This window comes from Mustelus asterias, chromosome 15 (genome assembly GCF_964213995.1).
Source record: "Mustelus asterias chromosome 15, sMusAst1.hap1.1, whole genome shotgun sequence".
NCBI lineage: Eukaryota > Metazoa > Chordata > Chondrichthyes > Carcharhiniformes > Triakidae > Mustelus > Mustelus asterias.
Genome location: NC_135815.1, coordinates 45,446,727 through 45,466,148, shown reverse-complemented (window position 1 = coordinate 45,466,148; position 19,422 = coordinate 45,446,727). Strand labels below are relative to the sequence as shown.

The window sequence follows — 19,422 nt, the reverse complement described above, 5'->3', positions numbered from 1 at the left end:
TTCACCTTCTGAGTGGGGCCTGAGATTAAATCTAAGCATTGATGTAATCAGGACTGCAGCAGCATTTTAACTTCTGCATTCGAGAGGCCCACACAAAACTCATCGTGTCGGCTGAACCATATGGGGAGGGCGTTGTAAAGTTGCGAGAAGAGGCCACAGAAAGTTTCAGAAGTACTAATGTTACGTGGGATATTTGAGGAGCAGGATACGTCCCTGGGTCCTACACAAAGTACTCCCCCAGCTCCATCAGCCCGAAAGTGCCTTTACCTCCCTTGACTGGCATTGACTAGGCAGCCACTTCCCAACCCTTTCACACCCCCAAGCGCTTACTTTCTGTCAGTGATCATTCCCAATACCCCAACATCTGGCTCAACTCACGTTCCTGTTTAGAGTTCCAATGACACATTTAAATCATTTCCTCTCTGATCAATCTTCTCACTTACTTCAGATCTCCTGCATGCAAATCTATTCTGAGCTAAATCAACTTGCGTGTGTTTATCTGTTGACTCCAAAGGGGAAGTGAGTTTTTGAAGAATAAATTAGTTATCTGAAAGATTTCTTCACTGGCAAATTCTGGGCTGAGATCTCTAACAAATGCAGGAGGTAGTTAACATTTATTTGTTGATGTATCATACTGATCATAAATCAGTAGGGGATGATCAGCCAATTTGAATCACTGTGTGATACCACAGGGGTATCTACGTTTTTATCTGATTTATAATCATATAAATGCATGATGAGGTATTTGTATCCATTGTGTTTATGTTGCATAGTGTTCTTAGGCTCACAGAACACAAAACCAATCTGCCTGTGGCAATCACAGTTCATTAGGCATCCCTGCCTGAGGTGACTTGCTAACACCATGCAGAAGTTGGATTTCTGTCTGACAGATGGAAGGCAATGAGTTACATATCCAAGTGGCTTATCACTATCAGCGTCAATGAGATCCCATGATAGTTCTCACATTAATTTATTCTCGGCAATATGTACTAAGTCTGGAAGAACTGACATGACATAGGTGAAAGGTTTTTAATGGGGTTATTGTTGTCCATGTTACCACAGTATCACTTTTTTGATTGAGGCAACTAGAGGAATGTCCTTATTTTATGCATTTCAGAATGCAGAACAATGTTTTACAGAAGATATATATGTACAATATAAATTGTATGTAGGTATGTTTTTGCACAGATAATTGTGATTTATTGATGCTCATATGACCACCTTTGTGCCCGCACTGTTTATTATAAAGGCAAACATCTGAAAATATCTACTTTCTTTTTCCAGCTGGCACGACGTACATCTTTAGCCGTGGTGGTGGACTAATCACTTATACATGGCCCTCCAATGACAGACCAAGTACTCGAGCAGATAGACTGGCTGTGGGATTTGACACACATGTAAAAGATGCCATTTTGGTGCGTGTAGATAGTTCTGCTGGGCTTGGAGACTACCTACAGCTTCACATTGTAAGTAATCAAATACAGGTTGAAAATGATTTTCTCTATGAAAAGTATCCAGACAAAATTTGTTATTGTTTCGTTCAATGGATTTTATGAACAATAATGACGTGTTAACAAGTCAAGATTAAGGAGATTTTACTGTGCACAGAATTTTAGTTTGGATTTCTACTGCAGTCTTTGGGAATGCAAAACAGTGTTCTCACACTTCATGCAAGTCTCTTGAAGCTACTTTTATATTAGTTTTGTGTCACGCTAGAGTTGTTTACACCTGAAGTATGTTCCTCAGATTGGACAACCTCAAAAGGAGACCTGCCAGTTTATTAAAGCCTGCCATCAGTTAAGAATCAATCTTCTCTGAGACCAACTTAGTGAATCTGGCAGTTTTATTTAAGGGTTGTCACTATCTGTTCAAGACCCCATATGTCTGAAGCAGGCAGCAGTAGTGCTGTGCAAAGCAGCTCGAGCTATACAGCCACTTTTAATCACAAAATTCATTTTGCATTGACACAAAAGGGACAGTATAAATGTGGCATAAATATTCACAATAATATTGAATGATATAATAAAATGAAGATAGATCACTCTCCCATTTCCAAATTAGTTTGGTTACCCCATAACTCTATATACACAGCTGCTGTGAAATAACTAATATGTTTCCTGGTAGTTTTTTATACTCCACCCTTTTAATTCTCTGAGCAAAATAGCACAATGGAAGACAATTAGTTATTTTCTCAAGAATTCCAAAGGCTGAAAGCTTGATCAATATATATTAACCTGATCTGAAAATAAGTTGACCCAATTTGTTGTGGCTTGTCAATAGCCATGTTTCTGTGTAGTATAAATGTGGATATTGAGAATGTCCACAGGAGTTACAGAAGATGACTTTGACAACAACCTTTGGTAATTGTTCAATAGCAAATCAGTTTCATTAAGACATTTATTAAACACTTGAAATCTGGAATCCCATAGTAACATTCAGACGTGATGTGCCTGCATCCTGCATTATAATTATGGAAATCAATCTAGCCATACATGAAATAAGTTGGGAAAATGAACTAAGTTGTCCTGGCATGAAGGCATTAAGACAGTAAATATAAAAATCAAATAGTCAACAAAATGTAAAAAGGGGCAACGATAACTAATTTCAAGTCGTGCACAAAACCTTATACCCCTACTTTCTGACCCCAATTGAGAATTCTTTGGGTGGAATTTAATGCCCTCCCCTGTAGTGAGTTTTGTGGCGGGGCCATTTACTCTCATTATGAAGAAGCTAAATTAAATCGTGAAGGTATTTAATGAGAAGTATCTCATTATGAAGAAGCTAAATTAAATCGCGAAGGTATTTTTCCATAATAACAATAAGTAAATGTCACAAAGTAGGGTGAGGTTGCCAATATGCTTATGATTGCATATAGGAAACACTGAAGATAAACAGCACTTAAGCAAAACTGCAGTGAGTATTAATATTCTATGACTAAATTGGCAGAGAATTATTTGTCACATTTAGAAAAAAACTCCCAAATGCCAAAAATAATTATTCACTGAGATCACCTGCTATAAGGTAATTGTATCATGACTTTCACACAGCATATCTGACTATTGTTTAGGTATGTACGTCATTGTTTGTCAATAAAGAGAAGCATTTTCCCAAGTGAATTTTATATTCGTAAGTGGTCCCACAAATTGAAGATAGAAATCTATTATCTAACAATATGCATTTTTAGTTATTACAGCTAAGGAAATGCATAAAACTGTACACCAGAAATAAAAGACAATCAGTAGGCTCTATTTTATTAAGTGCTGTGTTGTAAAGTTGTTTGATACTTTGTTGCATCACGGTTTTAATCAATGCAGTTCAATATTTTAGTAAATTGATAATGCTGCTTCTAATGCAGCAAACCTGTTGTCTCACTTTGTAGTGCCAAGGATGGATAGCTGCTCTCTCCACACATTATGAGGCTTATTTCCTCAGAATTGATACTTTTAAAGTATTTGCAACTTTGTTGGAGAAAATATGGTATTGGACTTGAGCACTAAATCCAACTCAAAATGTTGGATTGAAGTTCTCTCTCTGATGGCTGTAAATATCCTTTGTAAAATAATTGTAGAATTGTCTTCCAGTACATTTGCAGGTACATATTATAGTTTGGTCTGTGATTTGACATTAGTTTTTTAAAAAAGCCCATCTCAATTTGCAGTAGGCAGTGCTCTGCTGTAATTCAGTTAAAGGAGACTTTTGGTCACAATACTGACATGTTACTCTGAATCTGATGGTGCTGCATCTGACTTTGGAGAGCTTGATACACATTGGGTGATTGAAATGGAGAAGCCATCCATCTCTAGCACTGATAGCATTATAAAATCTCAAAGTTTGTGTGAAGATAGGAATTACACACAATCAAAGATAATTTTGGAAGGGAAATTTCATTTCTTTTGGTCCACTTTTGGCTTTTTAATGTTGGTAATTCTCTGGCAAAGGGTATACCACACTAAATGTTGGGCTTTATTCATTATTAGAAAAATGAAAAACATCAGATGCATCAAATTTAATGTGCAGTTGTGATAATATGTTATTGTTTTTAAATGCGTTATTAGTTTTTATTTGTTTTCAAACCAAGGAAAATCAACTTTCTGTAATGGATGTAAAATTAGGTTAAAAAAAAAGTTGGGTACTTAAATATTTTAAATGCACAAAGATTTGATCAGTCCTCTGATCATAAATCAATAATATGCAACAATTCCATGTTTTGTTGTAAATTGTTCATGGTAGATGTCTATCCAATGATCTATGCCCTGGTCAAATTGCTGGACATTATTGGTCGTGATTTCTCCTAAAGTTATTTGTACTCTTGTACTCATAAGACTTGTATTCTGCTTAATGAACTAACTGTGCAACATCACTTAAGTTGTTGCTATGCTATTTAATTGCGTATATTTGTGTCTGTGTCTGCAACCTACCTCATTCAGGCAGCACTAACTCCCTTGCACTGTTATCATGGGAGACTAATGTTGTTTGGTTTTGGTTTAGTTTCTCTCCGTGGAGCAATTCATGTGAGCATTCCAAGTGCTGTTTTCCTGTTCTCTAATTGCTCATGTCTCTGCAAAACACCTGGGCCGAGAGTTTCCGCTAGTTTTATCAGCATAATCTGGATAAAATTCGCCAAAACAAACATAAAAGATGACAGAAACTTTAGTGCAAGCTACAACAAGCATAAGTAGAGATTACACATTTTTTTAGTCTTGGTTTGAGAATATTCTTGACTGAAGCCAGCCCTACCCACAAAATTGGCAGAAGATTGAAATAATGGGCGGGATCTTCTGGCTCTTCACGCCATTGGATCTTCTGGTCTCCTGAAGGCACACCTCCTGCCATATATTTCCCAGCAGCCTTGGGTGAAATCAATGGGAAATTCCATCGATGGCGGTGGGACCAGAAGATCCCACCCTGGCCAATGGTGTGTCGCCTCCTGCTGCCGAGAAAGTGACCGCAGGGAGACAAAGAATCCTGGCGAACAGCAATGGTAAACTTCTCATCCTCCTCAAGAGATCATGGTGTAGGGAGTAATATGTTAGCATGGATAGAGGATTGGGTAGCTAACAGGAAGCAGAAAAGAGATAAATTGGCAAGATGTGATGAGTGGAGTGCCACAGGGATCAGTGCTGGGGTCTCAACCATTTGCAATTTATATCAATGGCTTAGCTGAAGGGACTAAATGCATGGTTGCTATATTTGCTGATAACATAAAGATAGGCAGGAAAATAATTTGTGAAACGAACATAAGGAGTTTGCAAGGGGTTATAGATAGGTGAACTGAGTGGGCAGAAATTTGAAAATGTGTGAAAATGTGATCAGCTCTGGCAGGAAATATTGAAAAGCGGTGGTTATTTCAGTGGAGAGAAACTGCAGAATTCTGCAGTACCCAGAAATCTGGGTGTCTGGTACATAAATCAAGAAAAATTAGCATGCAATGAATTATTAGGAAGGCAAGTGGAATGTTGTAATTTATTGCGAGGAGAATGTAATATAAAAATTTGGCTACAGTTGCAAGGCTATTGATGAGACCACTTTGAGAATACTGCGTACAGTTTTGGTCTCCCTTTTTAAAAAAGGATAGAATTGCATCAAAAACAATTCAGAGAAAGCTTACTCAACTGATACATGGGATGGGTGGGGGAAGGTGGTTATTTTCCAAGGAAAGGTTGGACAGGCTCGGCCGAAATTCATTGAAGTTTAGAAGATTGAGAGATGATCTTATTGAAACATATACACGAACACAAGAAATATTAGCAGGAGTAGGCCACCAGGCCCTTCAAGCCTGCATTGCCATTCAATTCAATCATGGCTGATCTATGCCGGCCTCAACTCTTTTTCTGTGCCATTTCCACATAGGCCTCTATTCCGCGAACGATCAAGTATTTATCCACCTCCACTTTAAATACTTCTAATGATCCAGACTCCATGACCCTTTGGGGTAGAGAACTGAATAAGGTCACCCCTCACTCTATGAAACTCCAAGGAATACAGACCCAGACTATTCAGCCTCTCTTGAAAGGACAACCCTCTCATTCCAGGAATTAGCCTGGTGAATTTCCTTTGGACTGCCTCCAATGTTACTATTTCCTCTTTTATGTAAGGGGACCAAAACTGTACACAGTATTCCAGGTGAGGCCCCACCAATACCCTGTACAATTGCAACAAAACCTCCCTATTTTTAAAATCCAAACCCTTTTCAATAAAAGCCAAAATGCCATTTCCCTTCTTAACTACTTGTTGGACTTGCAGCTAGCTTTTTGTGATGCATGCCCGAGAACACCTAGATCCCTCTGTACTTCACTCACCTGCAGTCTCTCTCCATTTAGATAATAATCTGCCTTTTGATTCCACCTACCAAAGTGCATGACCTCATACTTTCCCACATTAAATTCCATGTGCCAGCTTTTTGCTCTGTCACCCAATCAATCTATATCCCATTGCAGAATCACAAAATCCTCATTACAACATGCCCTTCCACTTATATTCGTATCATCAGCAAATTTGGAAATCTTGCATTCTGTTCCCTCTTCCAGATCATTCATGTTACTAGTGAACAATTGCAGACCAAAAACTGATTCCTGTGATACCCCACTCATTATATCTTTCCACTCTGAAAATGAACAATTTATTCGAACTGTGTTTTCTATGTGACAGCCAGTTTTCAATCCATGCTCTCACACTCCCTCTAATTCCATGGCTCTCTACTTAATGCACCAGCCTCTTATGTGCACCTTGTCAAATGCCTTTTGTAAGTCTAAATACATGGTTCCCCTCTATCTACTCTCCGTTACATCCTCAAAGAATTCGAGCAAATGTGTCAAGCATGGTTTACCTTTCACAAAACCAGGTTGGAGTATATTCAGCTTTCCTAAATGATTAGCTATTTCCTCTTTGATTATTGACACCAGGATTTTGCCAATAATAGATGTTAAACTAACTGGCTTATAGTTCCCTGCCTTCTGCCTTTCTCCATTTTTGAACAAGGAAGTACATTGGCTGTTTTCCAATCTCCTGGCACCCACCCAGAATCTAGTGAGTTACCAAAAACTTCAGCCAGTGGGTCCACTATCTATATGGCCAGTTCCATTAAATCCCTAGCATGCAGTTCATTGGATTCTGGTGACTTGTCCACCTTTAGTCCTTTGAGTTTCTCAAATACTCTATCCCTTGTCATGGTGATTTTTGTAAATTCTACCATGTTATTTGAAATCAGGCCATCTGATATCTTCGGGATATTTGCAATGTCTTCCATCCACCATTTCTTTATTTTCTGTTATCAATTCACCAGCCTCATTCAGTAGAGGTCCCATATTTACCTTAGCTGTCTACTTCCTATTTATATATCCACAGAAATTCTTACTGTTTTATTTTATGCTGCATGCAGGTTTTCTCTCAAATTCATTTTCTCCCTTCTCATGAGCTTTTTAGTCATTTGCTGCTGGATCATAACTTTCCAGTCCTCTGGTCTACCACTATCCCTTGTCACTTTGTATGTCCTGCTTTTCAATTTAACATTATCCTTGACCTCCTGTGTTAACCATAGATTTTGTTTCTTTCTCTCTTTTTGATTGGAATAAACTGTTGCTGAGCATCTTGGACCAACTGTTTGAACTTTTTATGGGCCAAGTTCACCATTAACTTTGATTCCCTAATTTTCCAAGCAACTGAACCCTCACCCACACTCTTTAGTTTAAAGCCCTCTCTACTTCCTTAGTTAAACAGTCTGCAAGAACACTGGTCCCAGCATAGTTCAGATGTAGGCCATCCCAACCTTTGGGGCAGGGACAAGGGCTAAGACTCCTGCAATCCTAACCCTTGGATCCCTCTACCTACCTCATTCACAGTCACACCCTCCTGTCCCTGTCCACTGGCTGAATTCAAGGTAGTTAATCTAAGGAGTGTGACTGCCTCCTGAAACACAGCATCCAGGTACCTCGCCCCCTTCCTGATGTGTCGCAGTGTCCGAAGCTCAGACTCCTGCTCATCAACTCTGAACCACAGTTCCTCAAACAATCAACACTTACTACAGATGTGATCACTAGGAACTATACCCATGGGGTCCACCAGCTCCCACATCATGCAGGTACAACACATCACCTGGACTTCCATCCCTATTTTATTTAATTAGTTTTTAATTTGTTTTCTTTAATTTCAACTGGTTTTTAGCTTTTTAATTTTTAAAATATTTTCTTTATTACCTTTAATCTGAAAACAATTTAAAATAGATAATTCAAATTACCAGTTACTTACCAGCCAATAAAATCACTGTTTTTCTGCAATGTCACTCCTAAAATTTGTTTTTTTTCAAATTCAGCCCACTGCCTCTGCACAGTGTGTCTGTCGCAGGTCTGACAGTCTCTGTTCCCAGAAGACAATATCTGAAGAAGACTTGACATGATGGATGCTGAGATGTTTCCCTTTGTGGAAGAGACTCGAACTAGGGAACACAGTTTAAAAATAAGGGGTCTCCCAATTTAAGATGGTTCCCCAATTCCAGAAAGTTCGGTATCTTTGGAACTCTCCCCTGTGGAGTGGTGGAGGCAGGGTCAATGAATATCTTTAAGATAGGGGCATATAGACCCTTGATTAACAAAGGATTCCGAGGTTATCGGGGAGGTAGAATGTGCAGTTGAGAGCACAATCAAATCAGCCATGACCTTACTGAATGGCAGAGCAGGATTGAGGGGGCGCGGATCGCATTAATGGCCTCACATCCGACTTTACTATGTTAATTGGGCGCGACGCGATGGTAAAATTGGGCCCAGTATCTAATTTACTAAGAAACTGACTAGTGTATGTCACTGAAACTTGCAAATGTTTCAATCTTTTCCAATCTCAGTAATTGAAAATCAGGTTACTCACAGGTGGAAGACTAGACACTTTAAAAGTGCACCTTTTGTGTGATAACCCATTTTCAGTTCTATTAATAAAACTGCACCAGTTTACCACTCTGAAATACATCAATAAAATGATATTTTAGCCCAACCCGGAAAATATGATTAGGTGCTGTTATGCTGACTGTTTGTGCCAGTTCATGGAAGATTTTATACAAGTCCATTTTAGTGGAGACCTAAACTGTAACCTGACCAGTGCAATTCTGAGCACAATTCGCACCCAATTTCGTGATTTCAGCCAAAGGTGGCAACTCTACTTTCCCCTATAATCCAATCTAAGGCAAATAAGTTCAACCTTGATATATGCTAAGAATTGTCCCTTGGAGTTTAAAAAAAATATGATTTAAGATGGTTTTGGGATATTCAATTTGTTGTAAAGAATTTGAAGTGTGTGGGAAGTGTTTTTTTTTCTAATTGCATTTCAAGGCTTTTTGCTTTTCAAATTGGTTTAACCTTTTCCCTAAAAAGGATCGCAAGAACCTTTTGCACAAAGCCCCTAAAATCACAATGACCACTTTGATACGAAGAACATTTAAAATGGTTCACACATGCTTTTTATTTCTTTGATAAAGATCTTTTCAGCTGCAGCAAACATATTGAACCATTATTTTTAAGAAAGTGATTTAAAATAATGCACCTGCCTAAATTGATACTGTTAGTCGCGTGACATTATTGCAGGATTGATGATTGCGGAGGTGATAGAAAAAATAAGCAATTCAATTCAGTGTTTGATCTGAGTGGATGTTCGCCGAAGAGATGGAGTTGGTCTATGAAGATAGAATCGAAGCCTGAGATGATTAGCTCATCCTTAAAAAGCTACCTTGTTATTCCATGTTGTTCATTATTCAGTTTCAACTGAAGCTTAAAACTAAGGTATAAGCAAAAATGTAGCTGTAGAACTGCTACACAACATGTTCAAACTAGGTCATCAGGTGTGAGGGAAGATTAAAGCCTGTGAGCATTTCTGCCTCAAACTGGCATACAGAAATGCATTTATTATTCCAAGAATATGTGAGACATTTCCCCTATGAAAATGTGATATAAAAAGCATGTTATAGGGAATGAAATGTAATGAAGGATGTGATCTTCAACCCCTCCTTTCGAGAGTGAGCTGTAATCAGTATCTGTGAAATTGGACTTAAAAGATATTGCAGGGTGTTTGTAAGTGGAGGTCTAGTAATCTATGAATTGAGGATTTTCAATTATTCTTTACCAGTTTTACATTTTATTTCATAATCATCAAAACATTTACAATATATCATTTCATGTATGATAACATTTTGAATGTAAAATAAGTGGATTAATATAGAGGGGATGAAATAAGATCAAGAACAAAATATATAAGTGGTTAACAAAGCTAGTAATTGGACAAGAATCAGGTATGAGTGTATAAACTTAAAACAATACTCCTCTGGTTATTCATAACATTTGCATTTCCTGACAAGTAATTAATACACTGCCAGATGTGAAGATCTGAAATCCTGATCTCTAAAAAGGGTGTCATTTATGTAGTAGTTTTGGATCTTGCACTGTCGTGATCATTGGATGGAAGGTGAAATTGTGAGGTGTGCACTCAAGTGGTAGAAATTGTATGACAAAATTATAGCCCCACTACTAAAGCTACTATTTGTTTCCGTTATGGTGGAAAACGCAGCAAATATAAGCAAAGTTGCACGAGTCATCCCAAAGCAGCATCAAAAGATTGACATCAGATTAACATTTCATTCAGCATTAGCTAATATTCTTCTGATAAGAGTGATATCTAATATAGCCATCTTTCTCTTTTAAGTTTTGTAGAGGTTTATGAGCAGATGAGAATTTTGCTAGAGTCATCAATGCTTTTGTATAAATTGTCTTTTAAATGCAAGTTTTGAAGTTTCTTGTTGTGCTGTATCACCACCTGCAGACCATTCAATCATACTGTGAGATTTCATCTTAATGGCATCCACTATATCATTTTCTGATACCTACTTGATAAATTGGAGTAGTGACATGCAGTTTGATTTTCAATGGCAGCCTTCTCTGAGTCAGCTAGAGGAATATAGAACTGTCCAGATGATTCTCTGCTGCTGCGACTGGATGAATTAATTTAGAACAAATATTTACACATCAGGTTCAGTGGCTGTTACTGTAATTTAAAAAATAAGTGTTGTCCAGTGCCAATAGGTCTTTAATTAGTAACTATTTCTGACTGAAAGTGAGGGTTGAAACATTAGATAATTCTCTTACTATTGCAGTGTTTTTGATGGTTCTGGCAAATGACATCGAAAGTACTTCTTGTCCCACAATTTCCTTTTCTTCCCCATGCTGTATGTAATTTTAGGACCAGTAGATTGTGCTGATAACGTGATGCTAGTTCTGTGTCAGTGTTGTTTTTGAACCAAATACTACCTGAATTGTGAGAATAATGAAAGTTTCTTCCCCCTCCAATTTCCTTTACTTCCTTTGGAATGTCTCTTTGTTGTTAGGGGAATTCTCCGGCCGTTCATACCAGTGGGATTCTCTGGTCTCGCTGGCAGCACACCACCCTCTCGCAGGTTTTGTCGGGGCATGGGTGACATCAATGGGAAATCTCATTGACAGTGGTGGGACCAGAAAATCCCATCGCCAGTGAACAGCATGCCACCTCCCGGTGCCAAGAAATACATGGCTGGGAGATTGGAAAATTTCCCTTGTGTTCTTCTGTCAGGAGGTAAGGAAGAGTAGCTGAGATGGATTCCCATTCCATTAATCATTATTTTTATCTTTGGAGTAGCACTTCTCATAACAATTTTCAACTGATTTGTTCACTTTTACTTCAAAGAAATCAGCATTGCAGGAAGTAATTATTAATGGCTTTTGGAACTTAAGAAATGTGAACATCTGATTAGTTCCTTCCCAGTAACATAAATGCATTTTCAACATTGAAGCAAAACAAATTCAGAAAAGTCACAAGAACTGTTGTTACAATCATTCCATTTAAAAAGGATTGTATAAAATTGTGGACTGGGTGGTGGTGCAGTGGTATTGTCACTAAGCTAGTAATCCAGAGACCTGGTCAAGATTTGACCCAAGTTCGAATCCCATCACAGCAAATCGTGAAAGTTTGAATCCAATAACTAAACAAGAGGTGGTCTGGTCATTTTGTGGTGATTTTCTTTCAGTATGGTGGCATGAAGATGTTATGATGTTTCATACTTGAGTGAATCTAAAGTAGATGTGGGACTTCTGTTGAATGGGGAGTTTGGGCTGCACGCAATGATACCACAGTCAGATCCAATCACAGAAAGCTCAGCCAGGAAGGGAATGTGCTGGTTCCTCCCTCTTTTCCTGGTTAGCACTGCTGCCTCAGAGCATCAGGGACCCGGGTTTGATTCCAGCCTCTCTCTGTGGAGTTTGCATGTTTTCCCCATGTCTGCGTGGTTTTCCTTCAGGTGCTCTGGTTTCCTCCCACAGTCCAGAGGTGTGCAGGTTAAGTGGATTGGCCATGGTCAATTGCCCTTTAGTGGGGTAAATATGTGGGGTTACAAGGATTAGAGTAACCTGCTCTGTCGGAGAGCCAATAGGCCAAATGGTCTTCCTCTACACTGTAGGGATTTTATGAACATGGAAATTAACACAGATTTAATTCTGTGTGTTGAAGAAAACTTTATGCTGACCTGAATATTTTGATTGTAGTACATTATAATACTAGCCCCCATTAGGACTATTCTAGATCACATATACTCCTCAGATGATCACTCCCAATTAAGGTTGAGAAAGACAGGCCTCACAGACAATTAAATGGATCTGAAGAATTGACCCAAACCTTCTGCACATGTTTTAGCCAAATTATAGTAATCTGGATATTATAAGGATCCAGGCACCTCTCCTCAACAATGTACCTCTCCCCTGAACAGTATATGGCGACGTGTTCTTGAGTTTGGACACAGAAGACTGTACAAGACAATATACTTTCCAAATTATTTAAACTTTTCTTAAAGAACCATGCAATTCACATTTGAAGATAATTGCAACTTTGAAAGTTCTTGGAAAATAAAGTATAATCTTGCTTCTATTCTTAAGTTTAAATAATGTTACAGAATGTTACATTGAATGTTGCTCCCTCGCCAGTGTGATGTCGCACTAGCGAGAATCACTACTGGACTCCAGCATTCGAGATGTTCACAATTTGGGTGTAGGTGCCAGTGTAGCCTTCAGCTGGTCAGGAACATGGCCGGTGGCTTGGGGGCAGTGTCCCTAGGAACCCCATTGTTGGGGATGCCAATATGTGGCGGGGCAACGATGGGGAGCATGATGATGGGGGGAGGTAATGCCCTAATGCCAGTGATTAAGGGATGGGGGGGGCATTGATACTGGCGAGGTTGGATGGATGCTGCAGAGAGTTTGATGGCCCAATGACCTGATGCCAGTGAGGGTGTGGGGCGTGTGTGTGGTGGAGGGGTGTGTGGTCAGGTCACCCTGATGCCTGTTTGGTGTGGGGTTGGTGCAGTGATGCAGTGGGGGAGGTTGACTCCGTGGTCAAAGGTTGGGAGTCTTTCCCTTGTCTGTGGAAGGTTGTGATGTCAGTGTGGTGGTGGGGAGGTGGGCCTGTCACTTTACTTTGAGATTGGGATGCAGATTAAAAAGGGCTCTCTGTGGAGCTGGCCTCTTAGGGCCTGCTCCGCCAGACTGCCAGCGCAAAACACACCTCTCTGCTTCTTTTCAGTGTCAAAAGATCTTGGGTGGGATTTTCTGGTCACGCTTGCCCCGAAACTGGAAAATCCTGCCCGAGGTCAACGCACCTTTCCATGGTCCATCCCTTGCCCGCTATGATTCCTGTGGTGGGCGGAGCGGGAAAGTTCTCCCCTTTGAGTGAAAACTTAGTAGTGTTTTTAGGGAGAAGTACGTCAGTTTTCAGTTGGAACCTGACACTGCCATTTTTCTTTTTGGAAATTCCACCCCATATATTACATATGTTATATATTATGTATATATTATATATATCAATAGGCAATAATTTAGTGGTTAGTTAGTCCTTTCTAAATTACCCTTCATAGAACATAGAACAGTACAGCACAGAACAGGCCCTTCGGCCCACGATGTTGTGCCGAGCTTCAGCTCAAAAATGTTTTGCCTTGTTAGTTGCTGCAAGCACAAACTGATAACAGCAAGGTGAGGACAATGGGGCATTTGGGACCTTGCGGAAAAACAGGACTAACAGTACACCTCCTTCACCAAAGTGACTAACGGACTAAAACATAAACAGAGGAAGGACTGAGGAGAAAGATGAATTCGAGTGAGTTAATTCAATGTCAAATCAGGCGCAGGAAGAAAAATAAGAAGAGGTCAGAACATTTTGATCAAGAGAAATAAAAGAGACAGAAAGAAAATGTAACTAATTTAAACATGATTTAAATTTTAAATATGACATTTTTAGTCTCTCTCAACACAACTTACTATCTGAAGGAGTGAGGTTCCATTCTTCGACTGTTCATTTTCTGCACCAAAGTGGTTGATTGGTGGTTATTAATAATTATCAGTACTTTAAAATGATACAAGGGCTATTTGTTATTAGACTTAACTTTGAGCTTAATGGGAAATTAATGTGGAAATGCAGCAACTTCAATGAATCTCATGAGGGCGTGACAGCATTTTTGCAAAACTCACAAATTGGCCGATGCATCGGTTGATCTGTAATTCATTGGGCAGTTTTGCCTTGCGAACATTGCCAGTCAATTTGCACATTAATAATCGTGTGCATTGTTCACACACCATTATTTTTTCAGAAAATTCCAACCGATTGTTTTATTTATAGCCAATGCTGGTTACTCACAAAGCAGTCTTTCTCTTTTTGTCAGAATTTGATGATTCTGGACCATTCTTCTCCTCTTTTAATGAGTTAAATTGAGAAATTTCTTCTGAATGTAGCGATGCAGCATTAAACCAGAGACCTATCTTCAATTGGGAATGTACACTGATTTCTGATCCACTGGAAAATAATGCAAGTTCTCACTCTTTTGCTTGCCGAGTTTGCATAGTGGTCTGACATGGTGGTTCTTTGATGGCATGGATAAATGAGCAGAAAACTGCCCACAACTAAATGCTAATTACCAAAGAACTAATAAAATCCCTCACATCACTGAATAGATTTCTACTTATTCTGGAATGAATAAGGGTTGTTATTCATTAAGGGCTGCCAGAACAGCCTTGACTGGTCAAATTATATCCTCTGACAAAGTAAAAAAAAAGTAAGGATCCCACCATAGGCTTGAGCGAAAGACATTGAGCGATTAAAAGCCAGTCCCACCTCTACAAAATAGTGCAGATGCAATAAAGCTTGACTATTTTTGAATGCTCAGCTTACCTGATTTGAAGAGAGAATGGTCTGCATAGCATTCTATAAGCACAACACTATAGCAACCTACATGTATCTGTCAACCTGTTGTATTTCTGCCTTGGGGAAGTTCCTATCTCAAGTCTCTTGCACAAGATTCTAGAGAAGAGTAACTCATGAGGATTGACTGAAAGCTCAAACATCCATTAGTCTGTTAACAGTTGTTCCCCAGGGAAAACATTGTTTGATTGATCGCATTTGACAATGTTTATTTGCACAAATGAAGAGGTTTCAAGTGTTTGCAGTTTCTGTGACTCATACTTTAAAGGGTCTAGATTATTGAAACTTCTATAGAGCTATAGTGAAAGGATATTTCTTAAAGTTCTGAATGAATAACTTTATTAAAGCTTTTTTGAACAACCCATTGTTACTATATGGTTTATTGTCCCTATACAGAGCGTGGAACTTTCTCTGTTTTGCAGTGTCACAACGAGTAGGCAAACTGGCATGGAAGACGCCAGCCTGAAGGAGAGCTTCCTTTGCTATATTGTTGGTGACTTAGCAAAAACAAGGGAAGGGGTGGTTCCCATGACATGGGACCCACCCCTGGGTCTGCCCCACCAACAAGTTAGTTTTTAAGAGATTGGGGTGTCCAAAAATTGAACTGTCCCCTCGCCCAGAACACCCCCCCCCCCCCCCACCTCCATGGAAAGCTACCCCCTCCCCCTACAGAACACCCACCCACACAACATTCCATATCCTTCATAGAACACCCCTCTGGCACTCTCCCCTGGCAGTGTTAGGCACTGCCTCAGCACTTTTCCCTACCACTGTGCCCAAGGCATTTTCAATAGCACCTTATAAACCCATGGCCTCTAACACCTACAAGGAGAAAAAGTCTCACAACACCAGGTTAAAGTCCAACAGGTTTATTTAGAATCACGACCTTTCGGAGCACTGCTTCGGAGGAAGCAGCAGCGCTCTGAAAGCTCATGATTCCAAATAAACCTGTTGGACTTTAACCTGGTGTTGTGAGACTTCTTACTGTGCCCACCCCAGTCCAACGCCAGCATCTCCACATCATAGAAGGAGAAGGGCAGCACATTCGAAGACCATCACCTGCAAGTGCCCCTCCAAGCCACAAACCATCCTGACTTGGAACGAGGTTGCTGTTCCTTCACTGTCACTGAGTCGAAAACATGGTTGTGCCTAAACATCAGCAGAGTAAATTTGATCATGTAGCTGAAGAATACAGGAAATAAAGCATGAAAAGATATTTTGCCTCACTGAGCCAGCTACTTCCAACTGGCCATTTCCATTAGGCACTGCCAGGGAATATGTACAATTTTAATTCTTCAGGAGATGGGAAATAAACATAGATAAAATTTCCTGGAGAGAATCTGGATTTCCTGTCTGACCTCTATTAAAAATTGCTCTAATCAAGCACAAACTCAAAAACATCTAATGTTGTAGCATCCACTCGAATCCGTTATCACAAGGTAAAAAAACCTAATATTTATTCAAGTATTTGATCATTTACAAAATGGCAAATTTTGAATCGTCTGCATCTGGCATAGCAAACCAATGTAGGTCAGCAAGGACTGGATTGATTAGTGATCAGGAAAATATTGGAATAGACTGGAGGTGACTAACATATGATGAGAACTTTAACAGCTGACAGACTGAGGTAGAAGCAATAATTTGAAACTATACTTTAATGGTTAACCTTTATCTATTAGATAAATTAATTTCAGAGGAGAAGTTTCACTCCTTGGTTGGTGCAGGATGTCTACTAATTCCAGGTAAAAGATATTGAAATGTTAATAGCAAATTCTAATTCATTATGTTGTAAGAAGAGTATTTGTCAGTCAAGTACTTTCATTTGGAATCTACTCATGACTGTAAAGATGTAACATTCAAGGAGATTGACTTCCTTCACAGTGTGATACACCAGATGCAATTGATAGTTTCTATCACCTCATTCAAATGACAAAAATATTTTGTATCTAAGAATAATTCTTTTCATTTTCATTTTTTGAAAATGCTTATCTTTCCAAATTGAATCTTTATTGGAATAAAATTTGGGTCTTTCTTTTTAAAGGTGGTACGTCAAGCATTGCTGATTACTTTCTACATCAGGATAATTTTAATTGAAGCTCTCCCTGAAAATTAGGCGGAGGCCAGTAGGAACATTATAATCCACGCTAAATCAAATTAACAACAATACAATGGCAGATGAATTTATGCAGTGTGTCAGAGTCTTTTTTTAGACCAGTATGTTGAAGAATCATGCTATTCTTGATTTAGTATTAAGCAATGAGAAAGGGTTAATAAATAATTTTGTTGTGCAGGGACCTTTCGGGAACAGTGACCATAACATAATAGAATTCTTCATTAAGTTGGAAAGTGCAGAAATCCAATCTGAAGCTGGGGTCCTAAATCTAAACAAGGGAAACAACAAAGGTATGAGATGTGAGTTGGCTAAGATGAATTGGGGAACTTCAATGGGGAACAGGTGGTGACTGGTGGGATCCTGCAGCGATCAGTGCTTGGACCCCAGCTATTCACAATGTACATCAATGATTTGGATGAGGGAACAAAACACAAAACTTAGTGGAAAGGAGGATGTTAAGAGGCTTCAAGGTGAATTCGACAGGTTGAGCGAGTGGGCAAGTACATGGCAGATGCAGTATAATATAGATAAATGTGAAGTTATCCACTTCAGACAAAAACATTGAATGGCAGAGTATTATTTAAATAGTGGTAGATTGAGAAATGTTGATATACAAAGGAACCTTGGTGTCCTCATACAACAGTCACTGAAAGAAAGCATGCAGGTACAGCAAGCAGCTAGGAAGGCAAATGATATGTTGACCTGCATTGGAAGATGACTTGAGTATAGTAGCAAGAATGTTTCACTGTAGCTGTGCAGGGCCTTGGTGAGATCGCACCTGGAGTATTGTGTGCAGTTTTGGTCTCTTATCGAAGAAAATATATATTTGCTATACAGGGAAGCAGTGAAGATTCACCAGACTGATTCCTGGGATGGCAGGATTGTCATATGAGGAGAGACTGGGTCATCTGGGACTTTATTCACTGGAATTTAGAAGAATAAGAAGAGAATCTAATTGAAACATATAAAACCTTGCATCCAGTCTATGCAGCCCCGTCACAAATGTTGTTTCCTCTGGCTGGAGGGACTGGAACAAGGGATCACAGTCTCAGGATACAGGGTAGGCCGTTTAGGACTGAGATGAGGAGAACTTTCTTCACTCTGAGGGTAGTGAACCTGTGAAATTCTCTACCACAGAAGACTGTGGAGGCTAAATCACTGAATATAATTAAGAAGGAATCAAGGGGTATAGGGAGAGTGCTGGAGTATGGCATTAAGATAGGGCTTGATGTGGAGATGCCGGCGTTGGACTGGGGTAAACACAGTAAGAAGTTTAACAACACCAGGTTAAAGTCCAACAGGTTTATTTGGTAGCAAAAGCCACACAAGCTTTCGAGGCTCTAAGCCCCTTCTTCAGGTGAGTGGGAATTCTGTTCACAAACAGAACTTATAAAGACACAGACTCAATTTACATGAATAATGGTTGGAATGCGAATACTTACAACTAATCCAGTCTTTAAGAAACAAAACAATGGGAGTGGAGAGAGCATCAAGACAGGCTAAAAAGATGTGTATTGTCTCCAGACAAGACAGCCAGTGAAACTCTGCAGGTCCACGCAACTGTGGGGGTTACAGATAGTGTGACATGAACCCAATATCCCGGTTGAGGCCGTCCTTGTGTGTGCGGAACTTGGCTATCAGTTTCTGCTCAGCGACTCTGCGCTGTCGTGTGTCGCGAAGGCCGCCTTGGAGAACGCTTACCCGAATATCAGAGGCCGAATGCCCGTGACCGCTGAAGTGTTCCCCAACAGGAAGAGAACAGTCTTGCCTGGTGATTGTCGAGCGGTGTTCATTCATCCGTTGTCGCAGCGTCTGCATAGTTTCCCCAATGTACCATGCCTCGGGACATCCTTTCTTGCAGCGTATCAGGTAGACAACGTTGGCCGAGATCATCGTGCCGGATCATCGACACAGATGCCATCATCTCACGTGAGAACACCATCCACCAGGTACACGGTACATACTCTTGCAACTCGGCCAACGTTGTCTCCCTGATACGCTGCAAGAAAGGATGTCCCGAGGCATGGTACATTGGGGAAACTATGCAGACGCTGCGACAACGGATG

The 19,422-nt window shown here is 39.7% G+C and overlaps 1 protein-coding gene across 3 annotated transcripts in view; it reads left to right on the top strand.

The window, feature by feature from the left end:
- nrxn1a (neurexin 1a) overlaps positions 1 to 19,422 on the top strand; it is a 1,876,664-nt gene that overhangs the window by 1,466,975 nt on the left and 390,267 nt on the right. For all 3 annotated transcript variants that reach the window (XM_078229844.1, XM_078229842.1, XM_078229843.1), the window contains one exon: positions 1,285 to 1,466. In XM_078229844.1, coding sequence (XP_078085970.1) covers positions 1,285 to 1,466 — 182 coding nt within the window. The remainder of the gene's footprint in view (positions 1 to 1,284; positions 1,467 to 19,422) is intronic.